We start from the raw sequence: 19,467 nt of genomic DNA, 5'->3' as shown, positions 1-19,467 counted from the left end.
AAGGGTGTTAGAAAGAATAGAACAAAATCTAGGAATTTCAACAAGGAGGGTTGTACTGAGTCATAGCAGTGTATGGCGAATTTTACATTGCCAATTACCGTATCCAGCATGCGCAAGGTCTCACCAATACAGACTATCTTCCCATAGTCAGTGGCGGATCTTAACAGAAAATGTGCATTATCTCGAAAATGGTTCATTTGCAGCCCGATGTTCACTTGGACTTTTTTGCTTATTTTAGTTTGTACTTTTCACCTTTAAATTATTGACCATCATTTTTGAAACACCCTGTGTATATATATATATATATATATATATATCCAATATTTTAAATTAAATAAAATAAAACATAAGCCAGTAGTATGGCAAAAACTGTAGAGCGAAAATTAACATAAAAATAACCCAAATAAACAAACGAACGAAAAAAAAAAAAAAAAAAGAATAGACATAATAGTAGCCCGATAATCCTTGTATAATTTCGAGTTTTAAATCCGATTAATAAAAACTATACAAATTTTAAGATAATGCCAATTATATAATAATTTAGCGGTACCTCCCCGAGAGGTACCAGTTCCGAAAGACGTGAAATATCACCAAAAGAGGGTTAAAGGAACTACCAAACGATAACAAAATCAAAATAAATTTAAATAAATATAGACTGACCATTATGCCCCATATTAACAGAGGACCACGAGTCCAATAATGGTCATGGAATCGCTGCATTTCAATCGCTATACAAATCGTCGCCGTGGTGAAAAGATCGAAGTACCAATTCACTCTCCCTCCTCCGATTCCATGACCCTTATTGGCCTCGTGGTCCTCTGTTGATATGGGGCATAATGGTCAGTCTATATTTATTTTAATTTATTTTGATTTTGTTATCGTTTGGTAGTTCCTTTAACCCTCTTTTGGCGATATTTCACGTCTTTCGGAACTGGTACCTCTCAGGGGGGTACCGCTAAATTATTATATAATTGGCATTATCTTAAAATTTGTATAGTTTTTATTAATCGGATTTAAAACTCGAAATTATACAATGATTATCGGGCTACTATTATGTCTATTCTTTTTTTTTTGTTCGTTTGTTTATTTGGGTTATTTTTATGTTAATTTTCGCTCTACAGTTTTTGCCATACTACTGGCTTATGTTTTATTTTATTTAATTTAAAATATTGGATGTATTTCAGCTTCATATGGAGGAATTGCATGTCGCTGCCTCTAATGAACGCCTAATTATTTATTTATTTACTTTATTATAATTTAATTAATGTTAATATTTAATAAAATTCAATGATAGTATATATATATATATATATGGCACAAGTTGTTGGTGACTAAATCTTTACACTCAACCCTGGCTCATATACGCTTCGAGGCCAGTACACCTGATGTAATGTGGTCTGTGGAAAAATGGCTGTCACACTGGAAACATTTTGTGAACTCTCCTTACATGTCCAATTAACATACCAATAACTTTGAGGTCATTGGTATGTTACTGCAGATATTCCACTGATGAGTGCTGTATTGAATTGCTTCTAGTTGTGTCTTCATGTTAGAATATGTATCTTTTAAGTGAACTAAATGGGCAATGGGATGGATGGCTTTAAGTTCCCATTATGCAGAACAGCTGATTTCAGATATTCTGAGGAATTGATTATGTGCCATTCAGATGCAACAATGTGCTTGTGGTATTTCCCTAAAAACTCCATATCTTTGCAGTAGCAGACCAATTATGGTGAAGAATTTCATCAAAACTTTAATTGGCAAAAATAGAAATTTTGTTTCTGTTTTGATAGTTAGATACTTTGACATCCTTCTTAATCAGTGGTTCAAATAGGGTGGCTTGCTGGACATCTGCAGCCTGCGAGCTTTTTGTATGATGTTATACATAAATGTGAAGGAAATCTTTGTTCAAATTTTATGGCTTCATAAGACTTGTGTACTAACATCAAATGGTAGCATTATTTGGAAGTACTTATATCTGTGAAAAAACATTCTCTACTATGAACATAAACAAGTCTAAGTTAAGATCCAAATTAACAGATAGTCATCTTGCATGTGTTTTATGTATCCATACATCTTCAGAACACAGGTTGATTGAAATAATCTCAAACAAAAATCAATTCCATAAATCGCATGCTTCAAAATATTAAACTTAGATTTTGTACTTTTTTTTGGTAACACTAAAATTCATACTTTCGATCATTTAAATTTCTGATCAATATTACATTTAATTGTTTTTCATGTTGCTGTACAATTGACATAAAATTTTGTCCTGCTTCACTTAAAAAAAAATACCATTTAAGGTTTCATTTGAAAATATGTTAATTTTGTGTATATTTTTTGCCAATTATATTGAAATTTAGTGAAAACTGTTGTTTCTAATATGTATGTTGTGCAATGTATATACATATCAGTGATATCACAGCATTAATCCAATATGTGGCCAGTTTCTATCATTGTATTTTCATCAACATTAGCTCGCTGATGAAAGAGTTTGAGAACCGCTGTTAATGAAGTGTTTCTGCTTTAGTCTGAATGTGAGAAATTCAGCTTCGTCTTTGGAGGGGCTAAATCTGTAATGAGGTCATTCAACTTATTTTAGGTAAACCAGCTCTGGCTCCGATGTTCCTTCATCTGGTGTATATTTAGGATTGGCTAAAATACTCAGGTCTCTACCAGTTGCACCTCCATGGCATTCCATTTCTTCTGAAGAAGAATGTAGTCCATGCTGTGGAAGTACTGAATTGGCATATTATCGTGAGGGACTGGCTCATCGCTGAATCCAGGTTCGGCTAAACAACCTTGTGCTTAATATAAATAAGTAAATTAGATGACAAAATACATTTTACAGTAGTGAAAAATGTTCACTAGTTTTGAAAGCATATTTTATTTATAAGAAATATAGTATACCATATAGCGCACATTCAGAAATACAGTACTACAATGTAGCATATCAGATGTCACATATCAATACCTTAATTTTTGTTTTCAATGTAATATTTTTTAGTGCATTAATTTAAATTTTCAAATGAATGCATAAGAAATATTGTGTTATTTACAATCAGGTAAGTAAAAAATTTTTAAATCATTTGGAATTGCCATCAAAGTATTTGGGATATTATCGGTGAGCTATGTTTTGATCAATGTATTTACTAATCTTGGGGGATGGCAGGAACTGACTTGGTGAGTAAAAAATAAATAGATAAATTTGAATTTTTAAATTTTTTCTCTGAAGAGAAATCTCTGAATACACCACTGAATCAACAGGTTCACCAAATCCAGGATTTGTTATCAATGGGTTTTTCCAAAAAACTGCCATGGTGACCTTGCAGCACTGGACGTGATAAATCAGTTTTATATTTGAATGACCCAGTGTTATAAATTTTTCTTCATCCATTATTAAACTAAACAAAAAAAAAAACCCCTTGAAATAACAATAATTTAAGCGCACAATTAAACTAAATCCTAGTTCAGGCAATGGCCTGCATATATAATTTAAACTAATTCTAGGAAACAAAAATAAGCTCACAGGACTACTCAGTTTACAAAACACTTAAATCATGAATTTACATTATTATTTGTTTATTACATCAGTCACACTAGGAATGTTAACTATGTGTTATATTTCAGTTATTAAAATCCAGGAAGAAATAAGTATACTTACTTAATTCAATCAACAGGGCCTGAAGTACATGCTGCCTTTCATGCACTGTTGATTACGAATTATTAAAAAACGTAGAGTGAATATTATGTTGATATTTATGTGCAGTGAAAATGAAAACAATTACTTTTCCATATTATTAATTAATTGGTAACAAGGTAATTAGTTATTTACTTTTCACTGTGGTAAAATCAAAGAAAAAGAAAATAAATTAAGAAATAAAAATATAACACACTTGAAATGTAACTTACAGTGCATTAGTTAACTTGTCATTATTACTACTCATATGTAACTTCTATGATTTTATGTGAATTCGTGATAATTTTTCCACCAGATGATTGTATACCACCATTATAACCATATCTGATGTATGATGAATAAATAGCATCTATTTAATTTTATCATTTTCTTGCCTGCCTTGTTTTGCAGATAAAGCATAATTTATAATCTTGAGATTTGAAACATGAAGCCAAAATCTCTAACCAATCATTTATTGACCCAGAAAATTTCTAAAATTTTGGATTGCAAAGTTTCATCCTCTGATTCCCATGAAAATTGCTTCTTCATTTTGAGAAGGTGATAATAACATGTTCTTCTGGGCTCATGTCAAGCTCTCGGCTGAAACCTCTTTTGTAGAACTGAATTAAGTCGTGAAGTGCTTTTCACTAGATAGTAACTAACATTCTAACCACATTTGCATTATTTTAAGTTGACTTAGGCAAGCATTTCCAAAATGTAAAGATTTTTAACTATTTTGCCAGATAGCTTCTTAACCAAGGCAGAACTAGACAAACATTTGGAACGAATGGATCAGTGAAATGTGGAGGCTTCATATATCTGAATTGGATTTTTTAATCCTCTTAAACGAGTTCCACTGTATTTGACATGAAAATTTGTTTCACAGTTATAGCAGAGTAAACGTATTAGTCATCTGTTACTGCACTATATACTGTCATACTACATTTGGGCCTTTACTGATATTATTATTTATGGCAAAACAACTACATAAAGCACCACAGCAAGTTCAAATATGGTCAGTTTATGTAGCAACAATAATAAACTCAAATTTTACAATTTCGTGTTTTAGAGAAAGATTACAATATTGGCAGTTCCAAGCATGAATTGAGGAAACATATATTTATTTCTATAATGTGGGTGGTTCTAGTCCATCTACATTATATAAACCATCATGGAAACGTGGAGATAGGGTTTATTGTAAAGGCCAATTGATGTAGTTGTGAGTATGCATCGTAGTATGTTGTGAAACGTTTGGGTGCTATGGTTGGCCTCTTAGTCCAGTGATATTATATTATATCTGGCTTCCGTCCGTGCCAACTGATTTCATACCAGAAAAAGAACAAGTTTTGTTAGCAGTCTAACATGAGTTTGATGCCCAAACTGGCCTAATGTATAAGTAAAATGAGGGAGGAAAAAGAAGAAAAATATAGTTTATACAGACAGATGGGGAGAACAAGAACTACCTCCCCCCCCAAATAATGATAATTACTGAATTCATTAAGAGACTAGAAAACAGCAACATATTATTTATAACTCTCAAAAACAGACTCTGCGAGGTCCAAAACATACTCCGAATCTTGGACGATCTGAAGGAGATTGTCCAAAATTCGGAGATGCTTCAGGGTTGTACATCAAGGATGACAACAGGAAGATAGCACATAATACATCCGAGAGCTCACAGATGAAGAGACACCATCACATTCTTTATGAATTACTAAAACCAAGCAATGCCTCAGTTAAACACCAGCAGCACAGCCAGGTATAATTACGTGGTCTATATTTAGAATCTTTGCAGAATCTTCAAAGGCAAAAAAAATTATTAGAAATATGAGGACCTTATGGACTGATCAGAAACCTGGTCTCGGTACAGAATCTTAAGGAGAGCAGTTCTTATTCAAATCTGAATCAAAATTCTTCAGTCTGACAACAGGGTGAATTTACCACTTAAGAACTCTGCACAGTATAGGAATGATCATGACACAGTCCTGTATATTTAGTTCCAAGTGCATTGGAGTATGAGTTCAAGGGAGATTGTCCAAAGAGCTAACAAGGAGAACACACCACATAAAGGTTTTCTCCAGTAGTTTTTCTTGATGTACTAAAGAGCTCTCAGATGTACAGGACAGACTGAGATGAGCCATGCTTACTCAGCCAGCAGTTGGTAGTTGTTGTTGCTAGCTGTACATTGTTGATAACAATGCCTTTTGTCTGCACAATAGCACAAATAATGTGCCTGCTGTAGTATCACCAGGAGTGTAACCAAAGCAACAAAAGCCCAGAGTAACACAGTAAAATTCTTTCAATGTGTAGCTCCAACATCCAGTGAAAATTTTTCCAGTAAACCCTAAGCCTTTCTGTTAATTTTAGAGTATTGCATAATGAAATCTTTACTGAATTCTACCTAAGTAATATCAGAATTGGGTAGATATTTTTATAAATAGTTCCTGCATCAACTCATCTTCACCACCATCTATATTAACATCACATTATGACTTTCACTGAAGAGTTGGATTGGAATAATAGAAGTTGCCCCACTAGCATCCTTTAAGAATATTGCTTTCATCCATTTCGTTCAAGCAGGACAGAAAGTGTTCTTTAATATCTTTATACATTACTAACTTGTTCCACAGAACAAAAAATGTGTTCCACGGCTTTAATCTCTCTCTTTAGCTTTTTCTAACCCCACGAAAAATCAGAAATAAGGTTCCAATTTAGCACACAGTGTTTAGTTTATTTAATTTAATCAGTTTGGTTTATACCAATCACATATGTTTATTTATTTATTTTTATTTATTAGAAATCTTAAGTACTGCATATTAGTCTGGAGGTACTCATTTAGATCTGCTGGAATGGGTGCAGAGAAGGGCAAAGAGCTTGAAGGAAACAAAAGGATGGTCTTACCACCCTTTTGTCTCCTTCACCACATGGTGAACTATGTTAACCATGTCCCCAGGGGCTCAACATCTGGTATGAGCTTGGCATACCCAGGGTCCCGAGCTGGATATCATCATTCTTCTCTTTCTTCCTGATTCCTTTCTACTTCTCTCTCTCTCTCTCTCTGGGATAATTCAGAATTTTTTTTTTTTTTTGGCTGGTGCAGCATAAGCCTCAGGCTTCCTTGCACCATATAGCTAATAATAATAATGTTGGCTGTTGTTAAAATAATGACTGTTATTGTTATTTTGGTTTTTAGGAGAATTATCAACTAATGCCATATTGCTCCAGAGATATGCGGTGGTCATTCCTTGACCTTTCCGCATCCTCCGTATTTAGTGGTTATGGGCTCAAACCCCGATCTAATCAAGAAGCGTGTGCTACGTGCTGCTGCTCCTGCCCACCTGGCTACGGAGGCACCTGAAATAATGGCACTCGCATGTCTTGTCTCTACAATCATTCCACTTTTGAAGTTGAAAAGATCTCGACACTTACCCATTCTTTCTCACAGACACTCAAAAACTGATCACCATGTGCACCAACTGCAATCTTATATCAGTCCACCTCAACTTTGTGCTATCACAAACCAGTCCACAAGAGGATGTTGCTAGTGCAATTCATTTTAGTGTATATATAAGTAAAAATATGCATAAATTTTTTTAATTGTTCAAAAAAATACTGTATAAAGTATAAGCATGAAACATTAGGTTCTTCTATTTTTGAGTTAATAAAGTTGTTAAACATGTGAAATTTCAAAATTACACGTGCACATTTCTGCTTATATTACTTTTATAAATATTAAAATTGTGTGTGTGTGCATGCACAAAATTATGTTTGTTCACTTTTCTCCACTTTGTGTTCTGTTTTTGTATATTGTTTTGTAAGAAGTCTGTGGGAAACACAAACAATTTAAAAAAATGTGAGGGTAACTCATCAGAATACATTTCTGATAACAAAAAAAAAAAAAAAAAAAACCCCTACGTATTCAATTCACAGACCTCTACACAAAAATAATTACAAGGATTGCAGGGAACAAATGGTATTGAGAATTCTCAACTAATAATGCTTCAAAAGCCCTGAAACATTCGATTCAAGATGATGTTTTTTTTTACAAAGTTACAGAGCATAACTGGCCTTTATCCTTGAATTAGATGGCAATTGTCCAAACGTGCAATCAAAATATAAATATGAAATGCAAGCAGCACTTGTCAGTTTCTTTTAAGCTATTACTCTAAGAAAACATTTTATTACTACTTCAAAAACAACTTGGATAAAACTAGAGCTATATATAGAAGTATAGAAAATTTCATAAATTAATCTTAAACCAAAAATTAACATGCAAAACTTTTCTCATGAAGCACCTGACTCCTGCATGTGTGTCAACAGGTTAAAAAAGCATGCAACTATTTTTGTTATTTTTTTTTTTGTCTCCTGTCATTTTTGTTGAAAAACGACATCTAAAAACTGCTCCTCCTCTATTGAGGAGCACTGTGATACCTGTGTGGTGCTTCAATTCACTTCAGGAAGCAGTCAATCTTGAGATAGTGATTTTCTTCTCTGAAGTGAATTTTAAATCCCCCCCCCCCAGAGTGATATATATATATATATATTTTTTTTTTTTTTGAAAAATTCATACCCTAAAAACTGTTTGAGGTATCAGTCTCATGCAGTGCTACAACTCTGTCCACATGCTATAGCCAAGTTGTTATGAATATGCAATGTTTATTTTATTTTATTCAAAAGAACCAATTTGTTTATGGAGGGTTTGAGGATTTTTAGTTTTTATATCTTGCAGTGGATATCACTGGCCAATATGGTAGTGGCACACTGCAGGCTCTCAGGGGTTGATGAGGGGGTTTCTCTGATAAGGCACTACTCACGAAGGTAAAAGTTTTCTAATTTGGTGAGTAACTCAACCATTTATTTTCTGTAACTTATGGCATACTCTCTGACATTGGTTTCCAAGTGCACATGATGTGGACTAGCATTCCATGGGTGGATACAAGTAGAGATATCAATTAATTAAGTAATCCAACATAGTCTGTTTTATTAATTTTTGTTGATTTATGATTGGGAACTATTACTCTGAGGTTTAATCTCATTTCCTTTCGAAAATAAGAAACATTGATTGTAAATAAAATGTACATTCTTTACTGTCTCAAGTAATTTGTCTTATTTTTCTTAAGCTTTTATTGAGAGAGAAAAAAACATTAATTTCCTTTTTCCTTTTCAATTCCAAATATAGATCATGTAATGCAAGTTCTCAGGGCACAGACAGCTGTGATTCCATGTGTTGTGGCCGAGGATACAGAACATATACAGTGGAACATTTGGATCGATGTCACTGCAAATATTATTGGTGTTGTTATGTAAAGTGCAAAATATGTCATAGGTGGGTGGACATACATGAATGTAACTAAATTGAGTTATATGAAAATACAGTTCAGCAGTAGTGATGGAAATAGGATAAAGTTTATGAACTGGAGACAATTATGTGCTGGTAAGGTGATTTTAACATTGTAACCTCAGGTAGTGAACTACATTAAAGGATAGAAATCATTTTCAGACTTGCATCTCATCCTGAATGCAAAGAAAAAAAAAAAGACTGATGTGAATCATGCTTGAAGCTGTTAATGCAGTCTTTTATGGTAGAAAGTGTGCTACAAATATCTTGTGATTTTCAAGGTTGTACTGTGACAATTGTGTTGCCCATTTTTTTTTTTTTTTCTGTATCTGTGTCATTGCTATTTCTCCCTCATTTAACTGGCATTCCATATGACCATTTCATTATATAATCAAAAATTCATGTTGAACAGTAGAGAAACAAATGACATTTCAGGTTTGGATCTAAATTTTCAAAAGTTCATTATCATTTATGTGAACTTACATAAGACTACATTTGTACATATATTATAGGGTGTGTGTGACCCATCCCTGAGGTCGAAGTGAAGTATTATGTTTGTGATTTTAGTTTGTATATTTGCTGCCCCTTTACCTATTTTCTTTTTGAAATGCAGATTGCAGAATAAAATAAATCAAATGACAAAAAATATTTATCAAGTGAAGATTACAATAGCACATTTATTTACTACGTGGTAAAGTTAATCTTAGTATTTTTACAGTTACACACAAAGCAGCTTATACTAATCTGAACGTTGTCAATAATGGCAAAATGTTTGAGTGATATTTTTTTTAGTAGCAATATAAATTATAGACCAATTATACATCAAAATCATGTTTTAGAGCTTTAACATCCATTTAAAGTGAAGTATGATGAGGAGTATAACATGTGACCTATAAATGAACAGTAACTGTTCAGATATTTACAACAGTGGCAGTAACAATATTTTCATACTTGAGAAAAGAAAATGAACACTTAGCTTATGGAGAATACTCACATGTATTCCAACAGAAGACTTTGAAGCTTCATTAACATTGTAGATGAATTAAAGCTGCATTCTTGTTTTATTAATTAGAAACAAATGCTGTTGACAGATAAGGCCAAAATTCCTTCCAAATGAAGAATTTCTAAAAAAAGATAATTATGCAACCTGTGATGGGGACTCTGTAGAGATCATGTAGTATTATGTACTACATGATCTCTAAACACTCCCAAGTCATTTAATTAATACATTATTAATTACATTTTTTATAATTTCTTGATTTTAATAAAATCAAGGTGGATGTTACTTTTCATAATATATGAAGGATGATCATTTAATTTGGAGACTGGTGCAAGATCTTATCTTAATTGTCATCATCTGAATCTTCTGTGGATATCTCTTCAAAATACTCTCCCTTGAAATTTACAAAACGTTTGCCACTGTCATACTCACTCATTAAATGATTTTTGCAAGCCATTTTTCCAAAGACTGCAAAGTGCTTCTGTTGTGGCTCTGCAAGTATCGATGTGTTCAATGTGAAACGTTTGCCTTTCAGAGCTTTCTTCAGATGTGGAGACAGAAAGAAATCATGCGGGTGTAATTCTGGTGAATAAGGGGGATGTGGCAGAACCTCAGCACCTATGGCAGTGATCACTGCCTGCAAAATATTAGCTGTGTGGGGCCTGGCATTGTCTTGATGGAGAAACCACTTCACACAGGAATATGGCCATCCTACCAAGACACTCATTACCATACACTTCATTCATCTCTAACTATTTCCGATGACTTAAGCCCTGCCTGACACAAAAACAAATCACATATTGCTGTTCAATCTGTATGTCTGACATGATACTTGCCTCAAAACGGTCACCAGTGACATGTGGCTAAAAAACTTCCCGCAACACTAGCTCGACAAGTACTGGCATTGCGTACATAGTCTGCTTGGTAGCAATCAGGGAGAATGCCTGTAGCAGAAGTTATGGAAAGTTCCCACGGTAGACATAAAATCTTGCACCAGTTCACAAATTAAATGATCGCCCCTCGTATGATTGTGAAACAAAGATAAGATAATTTGGTTCTGTAAGAAATAATCTTTGCACTGAATTTGTATGAATTATTATATCATTTAACTGCAAATATAAGTAAATGCAGTGTTTTGTTGGGAGTAATCATTTCATCCAATTCAACTTTAACTTTTTGAACATTCTTTTTACTGTTTTCATCCCTGTGAAGAAAATCTATTTGTTATACTATTTGTTATTATTATTATTGGCCATATGATGCAAGGAAGCCTGAGGCTTATGCTGCATCAGCCAAAAAAAAGTTTCTGAGTTACCCTGAGAGAGAATGTCAAATAGTCCTACTTTGTGACAGAACACAATATCACACATAGTCCTGCTAGGACTGTGATGGAGGGATGATAAAGAACTTCACTAATCTGAACAAGTGGGATCCTTCCACTTGTTCAGATTACGAACCTAAGGGCGAATAAATTCAAATTAAGAAAAGACAGATGTAGAATAGATGTGTGGAAATTTGCCTTTAGCCAGCGGGTGGTTAATTGCTGGAACAAACTTCCATCTGTCGTTGTGAAGTTGATAGGTTAAATAAATTTAAGGAGGAACTGGACAGGCATTTGGAGGGAATGGTGTGATTTTTGTGATTTTTTTTTTTTTTTGGCTGATGCTGCATAAGCTCATACACTTGCTTTCTTGCATCACATGCCACTACTACTACTATCAATAGAGAGAATGGATTCCCTAAATGTTTGTTAAATTGCTATAACATGGTTATAACAAAAGATAAGGCCCAAGATACCTAATTGGGCACAAATGTAAGATGATGACTTGTGCATTTGCTGAAAAAAAGCATTGGATAGTTAATCTGATCAGCTAGAAAAAAAGTTAAATGAAACTGCGTGACCTTAGCAATGTTTTGCTTGCCCTTTTCTGGGTTGCCTTATTTTACTGTTGTAATGTTAAGTTTTAAAATAACCTAGTGTACCTGCATCCAGCACTAGAATCAATGGCTTATGCAATGTCACTAAGGAATTATATGAGGTATATCGTTTTATTTATACAAACAGGTAGCCCTCGTTTTGCGCTGATTCACAATAGCACCGATCACTGACAACAACAGCATTTTTATTTTTATTTATTTATTTTTTGCAATTTTTTTATAAATTAAAAGTTTAAAATTGTCAGACAAAATTTATTGGCATCATATTGTGCTATGTATCATGCACTGTTCATGTGATTTAGGACAATCTGAGCCAATCAGCAATTAGTGCATCCGTATCAGATACGAGAAAGATTCCCGCCCTCAAAGTAGCCACTCGTGGATGCGTGTGGTAAAGGTCAATGCGGTGAAGCATTCAGTTGGTTGTTGTTTACGCTATTTACATGTGTTGGAACTTTATTACATTAACATTTTTTTTATAATTGTGCTATTAATAAATTAAATAATAATAGTAATAGCCGTGTGCAGTTTTTGCCACCATATTATAAAGTTTTAGTTTAATAGAATAAAGAGATGCCATGTCTGGTAAAAGTAGTTCATTGAATCCTAGTGCAATATTAGGAGGATGGAATCTGGTGAAAGCCACCGTAATGTGTGTAGGGCTATGAATATGCCTCCATTACTAAAACTATGAAGAATGCTAATAAAACAAAACAATCAATGCAAAGTGGTAGGTAAAATTTTTGGTGTCTGGAACCTAAACCTGTGATTTCCAATTGACTCCATTATATAAAGGGTTCCATTTGCATCGGTCCCCCCACGAACATAACCCCGACGTAAATTGAGGGCTACCTGTATATATGTATATTTTAAAAATATATTATCTATGAATATTTCCATAGAAGAAACTATGCTAGAAACACAATAAAAATTATCAAGACAGCATGAGTTGCATGCAAACAATAAAAAAATAAATAATAAATAATAATTTCATAAATAAATATAAGTGCAAAAATACATTTATTAAAAATTTAATTAAATTACTAATTCAAGTTTGAAAAAATGCAAAAATCACAAAATTTTAGGCATGCTTAAAATCATTCAAAATGTTACCATATTTTATGGAAACTGTCAAACCAAAATGTCAAAGGACATTAGTCTCAAACAACATAACTTTAATGTAAAATTATGATGCTTGAGATATATTTTGAGAAAATTCTAAAAATATTAATTTCATTACAATCAGTTTTGTCTTTAATATGATACAACAAAACTGAATTCATAACAATAGCACACTGAACCTTTACTACAATAAAAGTAGCATTTTTTATATGCACAACCTGTACACTTATTTTACAAAGATGGAACAAACTTGATTCTGTGAATCTCTATCTTTGTTTATCAGCAGTGATAGATTTAGACAAATCTGATGAAAAGGTTGGAGAAACTGAAGGAATTTCTATTGATATTTCAAGAATACAGTTTTTGATTGTGCTTGGTATTGTTCTTTGGAGATTTTGGTGCAGTGGAAGCTTAGGCCCTATTGCACCTAAAAAATGATATTGAAGATATAATTTCATTAGTTGTTAGTAATGACTATATCTATTAAACAGATTATTATTTTAATAAACATGAATACTTCATCAAGAGCTGCATCTTCTCCTATTAGGTGTGTTAAGGTCAGTGGGTCTTGCCTATTCCTGTTGGGATTAAAGATTGTTTGATAAAAGAAACATTCTGTGAGAACATGCTTGAGAGTAAGTTGAGTGTGATAGTAGGGCCCGAGATTCATCTTTCGCAAGTTCAGATGTGTTAAATAATGTTTCCAATACGGATTCTTGCAAGGACAACTTCCTCATGTCTGTTCATTTGGTTACTTGACTTCCATGGCTTTATATCAAATATAAAGTATATCAAATGTTTAACCACTGCTGTTACATGATCATTTTATATCAACATATGGAAGCTGGTAGGATGAGACCTCTAAGTCAGTTAGACCTTTTGCCATTCATTTATTACTGTCCTGGAATCCAGCAAAAAACTACTGTGTACATCTCTGAGTTCTGTCAATCAGATTTGAATTTCATGTAGGAATACATTGTCTAAGACTGCATTTACTGTGTAAGACTTGTATTTTGCTCAGTGAATCTGTGTATACAAGACATTTTTGGAAACAGAATTTGTCTATATGGTTCAATGAAATACAAATGGCAGTGAGTTCAGAGGGGAGTGCTTGACAGATTGTTGTATTTGAGAAAGAGCAGTCTATGTATATCTGTTCATATTGTGGATAGTGTAGTGGGCTGTATGCATCGCTAGACAGCAATGTAATTATACTGCAGTCACAGAATGGATTAATTGATTTGTTAAGGAATGATCTTGTCTGACTAACAATAATAAGTACAAACTGATTAGATATTATGATGCAGTAACAAAGGAACTGGATGTAAAAAAACAATTCTGATATCATATACTTGGATTTCAGGAAAGCTTTTGATACTGTTGCACATAAAAGACTGCTATATAAATTGTAGCAGTGTAGCATTAAGGGTAAATTACTGCTCTGGATAAAAGGGTGGGCAAGGGTTTGGTGCTTGGCCTATTGTTGTTTTCTATACTGTATTTATTAACAATACTGATGAAGGCATATCAGGCTTAATGTCCAAGTTTGAGCTTGATTTGGATACAAAGGTTAGCAAGGTGGTAAGCTACTGCAACCAGATCTAAAAAAATTAGGCAGATGGGCTGAGAAATGACATTTGAAGTTTAACATTGACAAATGCAAGGTACTGCATATGGGTAGCAGTAATCCCAGATTAATATACCATTGCATGGTATTACACTCAGGTTAATGTAAAATGAACATGACTTGGGGAGGGGGGGTTACTGTTGTAACAAACTTCCATCTCTTGTTGTGGAAGTAGATGGTTTGAATAAATTTAAGAAAGAAGTAGAAAAATTAGTGGAAGAGATGGACAGGTGATGTAGGTTTTTTTTTTTTTTAAGTAGATGCTTTATAAGCTTGCTTTCTTGCATCTTATGCCACCACTATTACTAACAATAATAAGTACATAAGGACTTGTTTTTCAAGCTGTTGAAAATAGCCATCAAAGTATATCAGACATAGTTGCCATGGAAGTATTACAGTATGATCTCTGAAAACTTGATTTGGGTTTGTTTTTGTATAGACCATCACTGTGGATAGAAATGGTATTGTCAGATTAGATGACTATAGATTTTTACAGCATGGTTTACCAACAATGTTTGTCCATGGAGATGAAATGAGGTTTTTGTGCCATTGCATATAAACTTTGTATGAATAATGTTCAATATGTTCCCAAAGCAATACATAAAGCATTATGATGAAGTAGGTCAAGCCACTTTGGAGCACTTGGTCTCCTGAGCCATATATTGGGACATCTTAGTCTAGTTTAGGAATAATTAGGACTTGGCATAAATGTAGTAGAGTGCCACAATTAGCACCCCATGTTAGTGCAGACATCACTCTAAGTATATTTAGTTTTTTCAGCCAGACTGTATGAATGTATTTAATATGGTCCAGAAAGGCAAGTTTATTATTGAGAGTTTGTCCAAAAAGGGGGGGGGGGGTACCAGTTGTAAGAGGTATGAGATCATTTTTAAGTCTTAGTTCACAATCCAGATGCATCTTATAGTTTCTGCAGAAGTGTATTGTGGTTGTTTTTTGTTTTGAGATTTTATACCTGTTGTTCTTGATCTAAGTTTCTATTTTATTTACTGTGCCCTGAAGTAGTTTCTCAGTTGTATGCATGCACTGCGAATGATAGAAGATGGTAAGACCATCTGCATACAGATAAGTTTCCTGTATATTGCTGAGGACCAAGCCCTGTGGCACTCCCTCTTCTTGTATGAATATATGTTTGGTATTTGACTTGAAAGGTTCTGTAACTTAGGAAGTTTTGTATAGGAGTGGAAGTTGTCTTCTCAAACCATAATCACAAAGGTCTTTCAATATGTCTAGGTTGTATCAAATGCTTTCTTTATGTCAAGGCATATAATTTTGAAGGAGATCATTGCAAATATTACAATTTTCAATGGCATCAAGGGCTTCAGAGTTGATCTAGCTTTCCAAAAACCAAGACAGTCTATTGTTAACCATTTTTTGAGGATTTCTACCACTATGCAGCTTGTTAAGGAATTTTAACAGTAGTGAGCTAAATTTGTATGGCCTTTTCCTGTTTGGGGAAAGCAAGAACAATGGCATGGAACCCAGTAGTTGGATAGCAGCTTTCCATGTAGATTTTATTGTACAGAAATAGGAGAGTGTGTAATGATTTCTCACTGAGTTTTAGAATCATTTCATAGTTATATCTGGACCAGCAGCACTTTTTGTCAATCTGGCCAGAACAATTTGTAACTTACCTATAGTGAATTGCTGACTGTATGGAAAATGTTGAGTAGTAGCAAAATTGAGTTTATATTTTTCAGTGAGGTATTTGGATTTTTGGAGGTTGTAGATATGAAGATGTAGCTGAAAACTGTGTAAATGTTTCACTTAGGGCATTCGTATAGTTATTTGCATGCAAGTCTTGTCCATACTGACTCCTGTATTATAGGAGTTAGTATGGATAAGGATCTGACATGAAGTTTTCTGATTTTATTCCATATCACCCAATCATGTATTTTTTATTTATTATTATTTTTTGCATTGAATGGATTGAGTGTTTTGCTCTAGCTTTTTTGTAATTAATGTTATCAGTGGTGGGATATTTCTGGAAGAGATTCCAAGTCCTATGATTCTCTTTTTTGGCTTTGCTGCATTCATCATTCCACCTGAAAGAACAGTGTGCACTAGGGCTTACAATACCAAGATTCCAGTCATTTTTTCCCGGTATTGATACAAAAATACCGTTTTTTTGGAATTAATTTAAAAAATAGTTATCCATGATTTATTCACATAAAGGTTATAAAATCAACAACAATAAATCATTAATACTGCTGAATTTGCAAATGGGGGATTGCTATACACAAGTACAAATGCAACGGAAACCTGAAAACATCATGAAACTGTAAGACAAAATTTTACAAATATATTTCTCTTAGTAAGTAGTGTGTGTGTGTGTGTGGAAGTAAAGCACTTAAGGAATAATGAAAACATCATTATGGAAATATTTCCATTAGTGGGAGTAGGCCTGGTAGGGCAGTTAAGGAATATGGGAAACAATGGCAGGTGCAGAATGGTTAAAATTAAAAGCTTCTGAATAATAGTTTAATTCCTCTATTACACCTATACTTGAGGATGCAACGAGCAACATGCATTTTGGGAAAGGGTGTCGGTATGGAGCAGTTCAAAGGTATTGTGAACAGGTGATCTAGAAGTAAAAGATGAAAGTGTTTCGTTGTGTGGGAAAAAGAGTCTGTTTTTCCCACCAAAGGAAGAAGAGTAAGTTTAAAGAATAACACAGTGATCGGGTCCGGTTTAAATTAGATAGGAGGAGATAAGTAAATGTGTTTGCATATAAAAAAGGGGCAATTTTAACTTGCAATCGATTCAATAGATAAATAAACGAGAAGGGGCAATTTTAACTTGCAATCAATTCAATAGATAAATAAATAAACGAGAAGGAAATAAATAAAGTGCTCGCACCAAAAGGGTGGTTTGTGGTAACAGAGAACTGGTCTCGAAATAAGACAGTACTGGAAGAGCCATACAGCAGAGATGCAGAGTTCAACTAAGGAGAGAGGGTGAGATATCACTGCACTCTGTGGAAGGAACCTGCACAAAGGAATCCCACTGAAAGAGAAGGACAGTAAGTCCTTTGAACTGTGTTGTTTTGGAAATGGTACTTAGATAAAATGGGAGATTTTAGAGTAAGGTTGAAGTTTAAGAAACACAAGAAATAAGGAAATGTTTAGTATTGAGTTGGTTTATTGGTTGAAGTTGTAAAGAAAATTGATATTGCTAAATTAAGAGAGATTATATGGAATTGTTAGCATTAAGTTAGTGACTTATGGATTGCTGTTGTGAAGAGAATTAATATTGGTGATTAAGAGAAATATGAGGAAGATATTAAGATTGAATTAGTTTAGTGTTTGAAGCTGTAGAGAGAGAGAGAGAGTTGAGATTGTTAATTGATAGCATGTATTAACAGATTAAACGAGAAAAATGAATAGGTCAGATGTAAATGAACAACACCTTTTGTTTTATATTTGTGTCATTGCTGTTGAGAAACTGACAGCTCACATATAATATATATACTTGCGTGGGTGGCGGAGGGGAATATCCCTCAGCTCTTGGAAATTCTCATTTCTTAACGCAGTCAGATAACTTGTGGGGTGCTGCTGTACGAGAATCATAACAATGGCCACTGACTGCAATACTAAGGTACAGGGAAATAAAAATTAATACCCCCCCCCCACAACTTAGATTTGGTTTTCTCACCAAGCTTAAACTTAGTCCCTTTCTTTCGTTAATACAGATATAGTGCCATAAAAAATCAAAAAGGAAATATTTTTCATTTTTGATAAAAAGGAAATGAGATTTTTTGAAGATGAGGGAATGGAAGGGGGGGGGGTTAAATGGCAACCCATCTATAACTACCTCAGTACAAAGTACCAGCCAGCACAGAATCCAAAAGGACGTTTTCTGCCACTCATTAAATATGCACCAAAATTAGATCCAATTAAATGATAATACTATTGAGTTTCTTAAGAGCTCACTTTATTCAGACAGGTAGTGTGGATACTTATTTTTATGTTTTTAGAATAACTGTATGTTTAATAATTTTTGCTAGAATATTTATTATTGTAATAAAAGTTTTCTTTAAAACGTGAATTCGAGTAATTATTTGTTTTTTCCTTATTTTATTGCACCTAATTGTCATCAAAATTTATTGCAAAAAATGTTTTTTTGGAATACCGGTATCGTGAGCCCTAGTGTGCATGATAGCTACACATGGAGTAGCAGCTTTGGCTGCTGCTAGCATCCAATTTGTGATATGTGCAACAGCATCATCTGTAGATAGACACAATCTGCTCATTCAGCATGGTGAGAAAAAAATACACACAATGTCTAGTTAGCTTTCTAAAACTTTCACTTCTTTCAAGTTTCAACTAGTGGTGTATCATTTGTTAATAAGCAACATTCTTATCTTGAATATTTATTAGAAAACCAAGGTTTAGATAAAGGACAAGATTTCAAGGTGGAGTGTGGAATGAAGAATTTCATCCTTACAAGATTAATTTCTGAGCAAATATCAGAAAATTTAAAATAGTAATCCAATCAAGGGAAATAAATCTTGCAAATAATCCCATTTGCATTCTTGTAATGCCAAAGAACATGATGCTGAAGATAGCTATGAGAGAAAGACTCCATTGGAGAAGAGACCATTACCAAATTATAATCTCAGGTGCTTAGTGGACCACTCACCTCAAATGTATACTTGGAAGGCTTGTTTGCAAGAAAAAAAAATATCAAGCGTGTTGGCTGTGTGATTAGGATCGTCCATTATTCTGGTAGTTAAATGAACAATC

The 19,467-nt window shown here is 33.7% G+C and overlaps 1 protein-coding gene across 1 annotated transcript in view; it reads left to right on the top strand.

Annotated features, from left to right (window-relative positions):
* The window catches only part of LOC150091127 (protein Wnt-11b-2-like), a 200,767-nt gene extending 191,734 nt beyond the window's left edge, over positions 1 to 9,033 (top strand). The window contains exon 5 of the mRNA XM_090386860.1: positions 8,859 to 9,033. Within this exon, the coding sequence (XP_090242986.1) occupies positions 8,859 to 9,033 (175 nt within the window). The remainder of the gene's footprint in view (positions 1 to 8,858) is intronic.
* The last annotated feature ends 10,434 nt before the right edge of the window (positions 9,034 to 19,467 follow it).

The sequence above is a fragment of the Mastigoproctus giganteus genome, chromosome 1 (assembly GCF_048544385.1).
Source record: "Mastigoproctus giganteus isolate SK-2022 chromosome 1, ASM4854438v1, whole genome shotgun sequence".
NCBI classification, from domain to species: Eukaryota; Metazoa; Arthropoda; class Arachnida; order Uropygi; family Thelyphonidae; genus Mastigoproctus; species Mastigoproctus giganteus.
Note: the sequence above shows the minus strand (reverse complement) of the source record. Positions and strands in the feature narration are given on the sequence as shown.